Here is a 12,773-nt window from a genome sequence, read left to right as displayed (position 1 = left end):
GTACAGGGGGATAACGTTTTGCATTATTTTGAATAGTCAGAATATGAGAAGACACCTCGGATGGAGTTATTTCAGCCGCATTTCTGTGCTGCATTTGAGGTGTCTTTCATTGGCGATGCTGCGTCCACGGACCGTTATATTTTAGGCTTACTGGTTGTGTAGAAGTCTACTCGTGCAATACACCGCTCAAAACATCTCACAATTATTTTTCCTACACGTGGAGGATCAAAACTGCACAGATAATGCTTAAACATGGGATAGGCCTATGCGTTTTATGTGGCCAGTATTTATCTGCTACGATTTTGAAGATCCGCGGTCAGAGACAGACAGCGGCTCAGTACGCAGTCCTTCTCAATCGCGTCATAGCCCACTTCTGCTGAATGCAAAGAAAGACAGACTTGAGACTCTTTAAATATTTAAGGATATGGACTCTTCAAAACTGAAGATATGCTAGTCTCTTTGTCTAACATATTCTATGCATGATCTTCTATCAATACATTTTAAACAGAGAAGTCACGGATGAGAGCCCATGACCAGGCTCCAAAATTACCCCGAACGAGGACGCAGCCCTACAATTGCTCCAATGCGAAATGGTAGGTGGTTAAAGCTTATTAGTGAAATGTTGTAATTAGTCTACGTTATGTTACAAAATGAGCAATCGAAACTTAGCCTATCAATGCGCACACAGAGTTCAATTTGACCATAGCAATTATCTACTGTTGATTTGCAGCACCAGCTTCTCCAGGTGGAATGTCGTCTACGGTATATATATATTTTGAAAATACCTTCATAAACACAAATCTACATTGAACCTTATTGCGCATCACAAAGAGGAGGACTCCTGAATTTGTCCTGATTCATTCCAAAAACACTGCTATTTGGATCCCGGACATCAACAACTTTAATGGCTTTTGTGTTCAGACGATGGAGAGTGTTATTGGTGCTGAACGTGATTGCGGTTGCGGGGTTCATGACGCTTTGGACCAAGTGCACCCACAACCGAGTGACAAAAACCATCGGTCAGGACGATGTGAAAAGACAATCACGCTCTAACGGCACGGCTCAAGGTTTGAGCATCAGTCATGAAGTATTACTAAAGAGACTCGGGTCATTGGAGGACGTGGTCTACAGACAGCTTAATGGTAGGCTATGACTCTAGCACTCTAGCCTACCCACCTAAAAACAATGACTATGGCTCATTGGTTATTTTTTATTTGCTGTCACTCAAAATCTACCATGATTGCTGTTATTTACATAGTCTGCGGCTCAGGATCCATCCAAAATGGCACTCTATAATTAGTGTACTACTACTTTTGACCAGGGCCCACAGGGTAGTGCACTATATAGGGAATAGGGTGCCATTTGGGACATAAGTTTAGTATACAGCTACCTCCTTTGTTAAAAGTCTATAATTTTCAAAACAACTAAGCAAACGTGTTATAGCATAGTGACCTTTTCTTGACTGTGAACTACAGGTCTGTCCAAGTCTCTGGGGCTGATTGAGGGTTTCGGGGGGCGAGGTAAAGGGGGCCTCCCTGCCACCCTAGCCACAAAAGAAGAGGACGACGCAAAAGTACTGAGGGAAAAGTATGGATACAACGCTTACCTCAGCCAAAAGATATCACTGGATCGGTCCATACCAGACTACCGGCCCAGCAAGTAAGTTTTAGGCACCCTATAGTGCATCCCTATAGTGCACTCTATTCCTTATATAGTACAGCATTACTTTTGACCAGGGTCACCCTTACTGTAGCTCAGTTGACAACAGTGTTTCAGTACAATAGACCCACTACAATTTTCATGTGCTTTTATGTTTTTCCAAAGACCAATCCAAGCATTAGTGTGTGTGTGTGTGCACGTCGTATTATTTGATACCCATATCTAGATCTCAGCCATATCTTGGGCTCATGCTCTAATCAAAACTGATAAGCATGATAGTGTATACTTTGCTGTCTTAGTTGTTTCGCTGCTACTGGGTTGTTGCCATGGTCGGAGAGACTAATGATTAAAGCTATGTCAGCAGATGTTTTTGTTTTGGCACCACTTAGCTTTGTGGTTAAAAATACAATATTCTTAAAACCATCTATTAATATCTCTGTAGCCTAATCCCTCTTTCTTTGTTGTGCTTTTTTGTGGTCTTATTTGTTATGAAGTTGCAGTCAAATGCGCCAATTGACACGTGCACACACTCTGGACACACACACACACACACACACACACACACACACACACACACACACACACACACACACACACACACACACACACACACACACACACACACACACACACACACACACACACACACACAGGTAAATGTAATTGCTAAAATATAATTAAGTATCAAATGTAAAAGTATTAATCATTTCAAATTTCTTATATTAAGCAAACCAGACGGCACCATTTTCTTGTTTTTTTTTATTTACGGATAGCCAGGGGCACACTCCAACACTTAGACAGAATTTACAAATGAAGCATTTGTGTTTAGTGAGTCCGCTAGATCAGAGGCATTAGGGATGACAAGGGTTGTTATCTTGATAAGTGTGTGAATTGGACCCTTGTTCCTGTCCTGCTAAGCATTCAAAATGGAATGAGTACTTTTGAGTGTCATGGAAAATGTAGTGGATGTAGTGAAGTAAAACAAAAAGTTGTCAAAACTATAAACAGTATAGTAAAGTACATATATATCATATATATATAAATACAACTTGCAATGTTCATCCTCTTCTTCCGACGAGGAGTAAGAGAGGTCGGACCAATGTGCAGCGTGGTAAGTGTCCATAACGATACTTTATTGACATGAACACTAAACTACAAAATAACCACGTGAAATACCGAAACAAACGAAACTGTCCCGTGTGGCACAAACACTGACACGGAAAATATTCACCCACCACTCAAAAGTGAAACCAGGCTACCTAAGTATGGTTCTCAATCAGGGACAACGATTGACAGCTGCCTCTGATTGAGAACCATACCAGGCCAAACACAGAAATCCCAAAACATAGAAAAAGGAACATAGACAACCCACCCAACTCATGCCCTGACCATACTAAAACAAAGACATAACAAAAGAACTAAGGTCAGAACGTGACAAAACTTCTTCGGGATCGGTGTCCCGTCCACTGGACAGTTGAGCTAATGTAGGATAATGCGATTAGCATGAGGTTGTAAGTAACAAGAACAATTCCCAGGACATAGATATATCTTATATTGGCGAAAGCTTAAATTCTTGTTAATCTGACTGCACTGTCTAATGTACAGTAGCTATTACAGTGAAAGAATGCCATGCTATTGTTTGAGGAGAGCGCACAATTTTTAACATGAAAAGTTTTTAATAAGCAAATTAGGCACATTTAGGCAGTCTTGATACAAAATTTGGAACAGAAATGCAATGGTTCATTGGATCAGTCTAAAACTTTGTACATGCAGTGCTGCCATTTAGTGGTCAAAATCTAAATTGCACCTGGGCTGGCATAATACATTATGGCCTTTCTCTTAAATTTCAAAGATGATGGTACAAAAGACATACAAGAGAAAGGTTGTTTTTTTCTTTGTATTATCTTTTACCAGATCTATTGTGTTACATTCTCCTACATTCCTTTCACATTTCCACAAACTTCAAAGTGTTTCCTTTCAAATGGTAAACACTCCAAAACAAAAGTCTCTTTTAACTATTAGGATGTAGCCAGCCAGATTCCTCTCTCCCTCTCATCAAGGCTGGCTCTCGTTATAACGAAAGCTACAATAAAAATAGGACTCTTATCTCTCTCTCCCACAGTGCACCCACTGTGAGCCTAGGGAGAGGGGGGGGGGGGGGTGTGGGTAAGTTTTTTGAAAAATGTGATTGTGGGGAACAGGAAGAGGCACATGGTTCTCATTTTCAATTGCAAAACAAAAATGTGTGAGCTCATCAACAGGGATCATAATGTATAGAAGAGACTTGGAGAAGAAGAATCTTGCGTGATGGTAATGAACTTGGAAACCTACATTAGAATGTTGGGTAGTACCAAAAGGGCGGGCTACATCATATTATATACATATTATATAGGGCTACTTAATTAAGACATTAGCTTTATATAAGAGGGTTCAAGTACCGTATTACTGAACATTGAATGATGGACTCACCGTTTGCCTTTATCTGTTATATATAAGGATGTATTAGTGTTTGTTGTAATTAGTGATGATAGCTAATGATGTGTGTGTGTGTGTCTCTCTCTCTGTGTGTGCGTGTGTTTCTGCATATGTCTTTATGTGTGAGTGTGTGTGTGGTCTCCAGGTGTAAAAAGGCCAGCTTCCCCAGGGATCTTCCAAACATCTCCCTTATCTTTATCTTTGTCAACGAGGCGTTGTCAGTAATCCTCCGCTCGGTCCACTCAGCTGTCAATCACACACCGGCACACCTCCTCAAAGAGATAATCTTGGTGGACGACTACAGCGATGATGGTGAGGAGAAATATACATGCACGCACTCACATTTTGGTGAAGAAATAGTATAAGAACATACACACATTCACACATCCAATATACACTACCGTTCAAAAGTTTGGAGTCACTTAGAAATGTCCTTGTTTTTGAAAGAAAAGCATTTTTTTGTCCATTAAAATAACATAATATTGACATAACATAACATTGATCAGAAATACAGTGTAGATATTGTTCATGTTGTAAATAACTATTGTAGCTGGAAATGGCAGATGTTTTATTTTTTAAATAGACGCACAGAGGCCTATTATCAGCAACCATCATGTCACGGTTGTCATAAGAACGGGACCAAGGCGCAGCGGATATTGAGTTCCACATATTTATTTCAAAAGTGAAACATAAGCCAAAACAATAAATCCAATAGACGAAGTGACTCCATGGTGCACAAACACAAAATAATATCCCACAAACACAGGTGGGAAAAATATCTACTTAAATATGATCCCCAGTTAGAGACGATTACCAGCTGCCTCTAATTGGGAATCATACAAAATACTAACATAGAAAATATAAACTAGAACACAACATAGAAATTATAAGCTAGAATGCCCCCTAGTCACGCCCTGACCTACTACACCATAGAGGAACAAGGGCTCTCTATGGTCAGGGCGTAACAGTACCCCCCCCCCCCCAAAGGTGTGGACTCCGGCCGCAAAACCTGAAACCAAATGGGGGGGTTAGGGGGGTGACTAGTGTCGAAGGCGGCTCCGGTGCGGGTCGTAGCCCCCCCCCCCCAGACCCCGGATCCGACCATGGCACCGGGCTGAACGCCGTGCCTGGACTGGGCACCGGCGCAGAGGAGGGCTCTGGCACTGGAGCTGGGTTGGACGCCGTGCCTGGACTGGCATCGGCGCAGAAGAAGGCTCCTGCCATGGAGCTTGGCTGGCCGCCGTGCCTGGACTGGGCTCCGGCGCAGAGGAAGGCTCCGGCCTTGGAGCTGGACTGGACACCGTGCCTGGACTGGCCACCGGCGCAGAGGAAGGCTCCTGCCCTGGATCTGGATTGGACACCTTGCCTGGAAGCTCCGGACCGTGGACCGTCGCAGGAGGTTCCGGACTGGGGACCGTCGCAGAAGGTTCCGGACTGGGGACCGTCGCCGGAAGCTCTTGACTGGGGACTGTCACCGGAAACTCTGGACTGTGAAGGCGCACTGGAGGCACGTTTGTCCTGATTAAAGAAGCAATAAAACTGGCCTTCTTTAGACTAGTTGAGTATCTGGAGCATTAGCATTTGTGGGTTTGATTACAGGCTCAAAATGTCCAGAAACAAATAACTTTCTTTGAAACTCGTCAGCCTATTCTTGTTCTGAGAACTGAAGGCTATTCCATGTGAGAAACTGAAGATCTCGTACAACGCTGTGTTCTACTCCCTTTACAGAACAGCGCAAACGGGCTCTAACCAGAATAGAAAGAGGAGTGGGAGGCCCCGGCGCACAACTGAGCAAGAGGACAAATACATTAGAGTGTCTAGTTTGAGAAACAGATGCCTCACAAGTCCTCAACTGGCAGCTTCTTTAAATAGTACCCGCAAAACACGTCTCAATGTCAACAGTGAAGTGGCGACTCCGGGATGCTTTGGACATTTCTAAGTGACCGCAAACTTTTGAACAGTAGTGTACATTGATACATATTCATATAATGTACAATTTGTATATGCATTTAATGTAGTGATATTATAAATGATATTATATTATATGCTTTATAAAGACATCCTTGTCCAACATGCTGTTTTGCTGCACGGACAGAACAGTCAAATAAAGGCAAGAGAACATGTCTGTTTGACAACATCCATCCAGGAAGGGGGACAGGAAGGGAGGAGAGGGACAGTTGTGAAGAAAGTAAGCAATGGGCAGAGAGAGCGGTGGTTAGAGAGAGGAAGACAGAGACAATGAAAGGTGCATATAGAAATGAAGAGGGAGAGATGTGGGTAGAAGGAGAGAGTGAAAGGGTGGAAGAGAATTTAGTACAAAGTCAGGGGCAGAGAGGGAAAGAGAAAAAGGAGATATAGACTGGTCAATTTCCCCAATGTTCCTGGCACGGCGGGATGGCATAGGGCCAGCAATCCATTATGGAGGGGGAAAAAGAAGCTATTGCAGTGGTTGAGATGGAGAGGCATGCAAATAAATAACACACACCCTCTTACTGTCTGCATAACTCTTCTCCACTCAGCCACACATCCACTGCACACCCGCCTGCACATTTAGAAGGGTGCAATTGTGGCCTGCAATTCGGGGGATTCCTGCATGTGGGCATTCCTGCATCTGCAGGTACCCCTTTTTATACTTCTATTTGTAAATGTTTAAGCTAGGACATGCGGGAGGCAACCGTAACTTGCTAGCCTTACACCGGTAGACAGTGTCCTTCGCCCCCACCTGTCGGGCACTGTTTTCCCACAGTTCAGTTAACAACGGCGAGGGAAGGTGTTCAGCAGATGGGAGCATGTGTGCTCCCATCTGTGTGCTATGTGCAATGTGTGCTAGCTTAGCCAGCTAGTCCGGTACACAGCAGGCGGGAGGCGGGGGTGACACTGTGTGCTAGCTAACTAGCAAGATAGCACGCAGTGTCACTAACTCACAAGCTAGATAGTTAGCTAGCATACCCCCCCCCCCCCCCCCCCCCCCATCCTCCCACCTGCTGTTCTAGCGGTAGGCGGTGGGATACTCCGGTAGAGAGTGTCCTTCGACCCCCCTCGGGCACTGTTTTCTCAGCAGGCGGGAGGCTGGGGCGACACCTTGTGCTAGCTAGCTAGCAAGCATACAGTGTTTCTAACAAGCTAGCTAGTTAAGGCTGTCGGGCACTGTTTTCCCGCAGTTCTGTTAATGACAGTGAGGGCAGGTGTTCGGCAGGTGGGAGCAAAGGACACTGTCTACAGGTGTCACTCCAGCTATCTAGGAAGGAGGACTCCGGGAGATGATGTGGGTGAAAAGACTCAGATAATACTTTTATTTCCCTTTTGACCCACATTCAAAGTGTTAAGGGCATGAAGATGTCGTGCTGGCTCATGCAGGAACCAATGGCCTGCTGAACACATCCACCAGTATTTCTGTGAGAGGAGTGGGGGTTCTGAGAGTGTGTTCAGGTGGGATAAACTGATCAGTTGTGCAAGAGAAAAAATATAGAACAGAAGCCATAGCTCAGGAAACATCCAACTCCCCCTGGTGTTGTTGTGAGACTGTTAGAAAGCACTGGAGCGATGGGGCCCATGAAAACAGATTAATTTCCTCTCTCTCTCTCTCTCTCTCTCTCTCTCTCTCTGTGCGTGCGTGTGTGTGCTCACATGCACTTGAGTGTTTTTCTGAAAATGTTTGTGGGTGTGTCTGCATGCATATGTTTGTCTGTGGGTATAGCTTTGCTTAGTTGTATTTGGTTGTGTCCTAGAACAACTGAAAGGGCCATTGGAGGATTATGTAAACAAGCGTTACCCAGGCCTGGTGAAAATGGTGAGGAACCAGAAGCGTGAGGGACTGATCCGTGCCCGCATCGAGGGCTGGAAGGCAGCCAGTGGCGAGGTGACTGGATTCTTCGATGCCCACGTTGAGTTCACACCCTCCTGGTGAGTGTATGTGTGGGTTTCAACTTGAACTTTGAGTTGTTGGGATCGATGGTTTAAAAAACTTTGACTTAAAGGGTGGATCAGAAGGAATACTTGAATGTAGCAGTTGGTCACGCATCAATGTGAGATTTTCTGCATACTACTACTAACCATCTAGCCATCTAGCATCTAGTACCTGCATGACCATATTTGTGATGAAAGTCTAAAGAAGTGAATTGCCATAAGATTTTATGAAATTACGTTTTTAAAAGTGTGCCTAGTATTCAAGTACTGTCACAGGGTTGGTATGTTCTTTATGTACACACTAGAGTTGACCAGGGCCCACAGATAAACAGAAGAACTACCCACTACACAGGGAGCTGCTTCTCCCTATGGAGTCGCAACCCTTTGAGTCGACTCAAAAATAAGAACTTATAAACCTAACTCAGAAGAACTAGGGGGACTGACTTGGAGGCATAGGGAGGAAGAGGGGAGGGAGAAGAGAGAAGATCTTAAGAAACCTCCAACCCCATCTAGCAATCTCTCTATGTCAGGGCTGAGCCGGTTCTGACCAGAATCAAAGAGGACCACAAGAGGATCATCCTGCCCTCTATCGATAACATCAAGCATGAGACGTTTGAGCTGGAGCGCTACGAGAACTCTGGCCATGGCTACAACTGGGAGCTGTGGTGCATGTACATCAACCCCCCAAAACAGTGGTGGGATGACGGGGACACCTCTGCACCCATTAGGTAGGCTACAAACACACTGACATGCATATGCACACAGGAACGGGCATGCGTACACACACACATATGCACACACACAGGCACACACACAGGCACACCTGCACGCGCACACACACAACGAAATAAACACTTGCATTTAGAGAACCCAATTGACAAAATGAGGAAAACAGAATCCCCTTCTTTCCCCCCGCAGAACTCCTGCAATGATTGGTTGCTCCTTTGTGGTGAACCGGGACTACTTTGGGCACCTGGGGCTGCTGGACTCTGGCATGGACGTCTACGGAGGAGAGAACATCGAACTGGGGATCAAGGTTTGTGTGGCACCCATTTTTCTGTGAAGGCTGAGCATAATTGGGCCCTGGTCAAAAGTAGAGCACTATAAAGGGAATATGGTGCCATTTGGGATGCATTCATTGTATGTTAGGGTGGCGAGAGGCAGGGTGACTAGTGTGTGAATAGTGCATTCTGTATTTGTTGTGTATCTTGTCCTATTTCAGCAAGTACGCAATTGTGGTTCTCTGAGTAGAGCTAAGCATTGCCTTCTTATTCGTGTTAGTCCTGCAGAACATTTGTTGTGTGTGAAGGTATGTGTTCTGTTCTCATAATATTTTCTCCACCAACATGCACTACCAGGTGTGGCTGTGTGGGGGCAGTATGGAGGTGCTTCCCTGCTCCAGGGTAGCTCACATTGCAAGGATGAAGAAGCCCTACCACAGCAATATAGCCTCCAGCACGCGGCGTAATGCCCTGCGCGTGGCCGAGGTCTGGATGGACCAGTTTAAGTCGCATGTCTACCTGGCTTGGAACATCCCAATGGAGGTGAGTTGCCCCTAAATACTGATTTAAAGTCTGTATTTTTTTCTGTTTTTGTGGGCATATACAAATGTATGTTCAGATGGAACTCTAGGTCAGGGAGTCGGATGAAGTTGATCTATGACCAGTTTTGAGGTCATAAATTCAGATAAAACGCCTATTCCCCTACCTAGATTTTCAGTAGTCTATTAAAATGAATCTATTCATTATCCTAACTACATTATACAGTATATGTACACCATACGTTTCATTGCTAATGTTACATATTTATAATTGTGACTGTGTCTCAAATAGCACCCCATTCCCCATATAGTGCACTACTTTTGACCAGAGCTCTATGAGGTTAGCCTCACGAGCCACCTGGAATTCCATGCAGCGAACCATTATTGAAAGCTTGCGAGATCAGGATGGCTCGCGAGGCTACATTGGGGTGCCATTTGGAACACAATCTGTAATCAACCACTCCCTGTTCCAGAACCATGGGATAGACTATGGAGACATCTCTCAGAGGGTAGCATTGAGGAAATCTCTGCAATGTAAGAACTTTGAGTGGTACCTGGACAACGTCTATCCAGAGATGAGGAGGTACAACAACACCATCTTTTACGGGGAGGTGAGTCTGACTGATGACAGGGCCTACACAAAGTCTAAACACTCATCAAACACTCATAAGATGCTTTTAGCAGCCAAGTAGCTTTCTCCATTCATAAACATTTTCCTACCTGTTCTCGCTTTGTCTTTCTCTCTTTCTCTCTCTATCCCCTCCATCCCTCTCTTTCTCTCTCTCTCTTGCTCTTTCCCTGTAGATTCGTAGTAGCAAAGCGACCCATCTGTGTATGGACCAGGGAGAGAAGGTGAACCATACAGCCACCCTGCACCCCTGTCACGGAATGGGACCCCAGGTAACCTATTATACTAGTATATGTCCCAAATGGCACCTTATTCCCTACTTAGTTCACTACTTTTGACCAAAAGTAGTGATTTATAGGAAATAGGGTGCTATTTGGGACACATTTGAGGTTCACCGGAGATGCACTGTGCCTGCAAGCTGTGAGAGCAAAATCAGCAGGGAAACGTTTTTATACCATGCATTTTTCTTTTATACCAGAATGTGTTTTTTTTAACCAAATTACATGATGTGGTTCATACACAAACATAGACAAAACGTCAGGAAAACTACCAGAATTTAGCCCTTTGCCCCTGTGACATACAAATGTAGCAGATATCATGACTGGTTCTACAGTCAAAACAGTATCAAAATCATATTATGTTAAGGCTTTAGAGTTTTTTTAAGATCCACTTTGAATGAGAGCAGATATGATATCATATCACAAATCATTTCAATTAATTTCAAAGAATAGAAACTATTTACCATCCACCACTTACTTAATTTTGTCTCCCTGTGCCTCTCTCCTACCAGTTGGAACACCAAAGAGGGTCAGTTCTTCCTGGGTGTTCTGGCCAGTACAGGGGAGAACACATATAGTTGTTGTTGATAGCCCTTGACCAGCCATTCACAGTAGTGTCTCCCTGTTCCTTTAGTTGGGTCGGTACACCAAGGAGGGACAGTTTTTCCTCGGTGCTCTGGGCAGTACAGGGGAGGAAACACGCTGTCTGATGGACGATCAGGTCTCCAATTTTCCTCAGCTCCTCAACTGTGACAAAGTCTCCAACACCAGGCTGACCACATGGCACTTCTCTCAGGTCAGACTCATGTTGACATAGTTTTTTATTTTTAACTATGGCCCATTATTTCCAATTAAGTTGCTCTTATACCGTGTTACTTACTTACTTACTCGTCTTCGTTTCCTGTAGAGCATAGGGCCGCAACAAGCCCCTGCCATGCCAGACCTGTGTAGGCTAACCCTGTGTAGTAACACTGTAATATACTGTAACCACATTGTAAGGTCCTGTGCAGGCTAACCCTGTGTAGTGACACTGTAATATAACCACATTGTAAGGTCCTGTGCAGGCTAACCCTGTGTAGTAACACTGTAATATACTGTAACCACATTGTAAGGTCCTGTGCAGGCTAACCCTGTGTAGTAACACTGTAATATAACCACATTGTAAGGTCCTGTGCAGGCTAACCCTGTGAAGTAACACTGTAATATACTGTAACCACATTGTAAGGTCCTGTGCAGGCTAACCCTGTGTAGTAACACTGTAATATAACCACAGTGTAAGGTCCTGTGCAGGCTAACCCTGTGTAGTAACACTGTAATATACTGTAACCACATTGTATGGTCCTGTGCAGGCTAACCCTGTGTAGTAACACTGTAATATAACCACAGTGTAAGGTCCTGTGCAAGCTAACCCTGTGTAGTAACACTGTAATAACACCACATTGTAAGGTCCTGTGAAGCAGAAATACAAAATGCTAGAAGCTGCCTGGAGGGGACTGTTGCTGACACAGTGATCAGGGCCTGTATTCATAAAGCATCTCAGGGTAGGAGTGCTGATCTAGGATCAGATCCCCTTGTGCATTCATTATAATTTAAAAGGCTAAACTATTCCTAGATCAGCACTTTTAGTCTGAGAGTCTTTATGAATACTGTGAGGTCACATGAAGGTAGTAGCCTACTCAATTGAGAACATTTGATTTCCTCTGTCCTTCAGAACGACTCAATCATCAACAGAGCCACGGGTCGCTGTCTGGAGGTGATACAGGCGAACGCTTACTTCGGACACTCGCTGGTGCTTCAGACCTGCTCTGGACAGAAGTGGAACATCAAAAACACAATGAAGCAGTAGCCACAGCATGATGCAGAATTATTCTTTGACCAAGATAGTGTTATTGTACTGAATTGAATCAGTTGTCATACTGTATTATTAAAATTCTTCAGTTGGTGTTTTCCAAGATTGTCTTCCAATAAACTGCTGGTCTGATGGTTTAAAAAACAAAAACATTTGTGTACGCAAATAACTATTACACCACATGGGGTGAATAAGTTGACACCATATTACGAAATCACACAGCCTTTACTGTAACAGATTTATTCAACTTTATTCAATCAATTTCAAAAGACTGTCAGCGGGCTAACCCAGCTGGCTAGCATCAGCGGAAGGCACTTCTAGCAGAGCCATGAGAATGCGACTGGTGTAGGAATAGAACAATCACATTGACTATGTGGAGTGTCTGTGAGGGAGTAAAGGAGGAGGCAGCCATTAAAAACACGAGGAGGCAGTCAAGCA

The 12,773-nt window shown here is 44.2% G+C and overlaps 1 protein-coding gene across 2 annotated transcripts; it reads left to right on the top strand.

Annotated features, from left to right (window-relative positions):
• The first annotated feature begins 539 nt into the window (after window positions 1-539).
• Window positions 540-12,416, top strand: LOC139385869 (polypeptide N-acetylgalactosaminyltransferase 17). Of its 2 annotated transcripts, none has more exons than XM_071131150.1 (11): window positions 540-593; window positions 1,476-1,659; window positions 4,280-4,446; window positions 7,863-8,037; window positions 8,571-8,768; window positions 8,959-9,076; window positions 9,399-9,584; window positions 10,054-10,191; window positions 10,385-10,480; window positions 11,121-11,282; window positions 12,198-12,416. In XM_071131150.1, the coding sequence occupies exons 1-11, from the start codon at window positions 584-586 to the stop codon at window positions 12,330-12,332; spliced, it is 1,569 nt and encodes a 522-aa protein (XP_070987251.1). In that variant the 5' UTR covers window positions 540-583; the 3' UTR covers window positions 12,333-12,416. The 2 variants fall into 2 exon arrangements, with proteins under 2 accessions (XP_070987251.1, XP_070987250.1); XM_071131149.1 differs by lacking the exon at window positions 540-593 and adding an exon at window positions 847-1,142.
• The last annotated feature ends 357 nt before the right edge of the window (window positions 12,417-12,773 follow it).

This window comes from Oncorhynchus clarkii, chromosome 27 (genome assembly GCF_045791955.1).
Source record: "Oncorhynchus clarkii lewisi isolate Uvic-CL-2024 chromosome 27, UVic_Ocla_1.0, whole genome shotgun sequence".
In the NCBI taxonomy this organism is placed as follows: domain Eukaryota; kingdom Metazoa; phylum Chordata; class Actinopteri; order Salmoniformes; family Salmonidae; genus Oncorhynchus; species Oncorhynchus clarkii.
The sequence above is the reverse complement of the archived record's forward strand: the minus strand, read 5'-3'. Positions and strand labels throughout refer to the sequence as shown.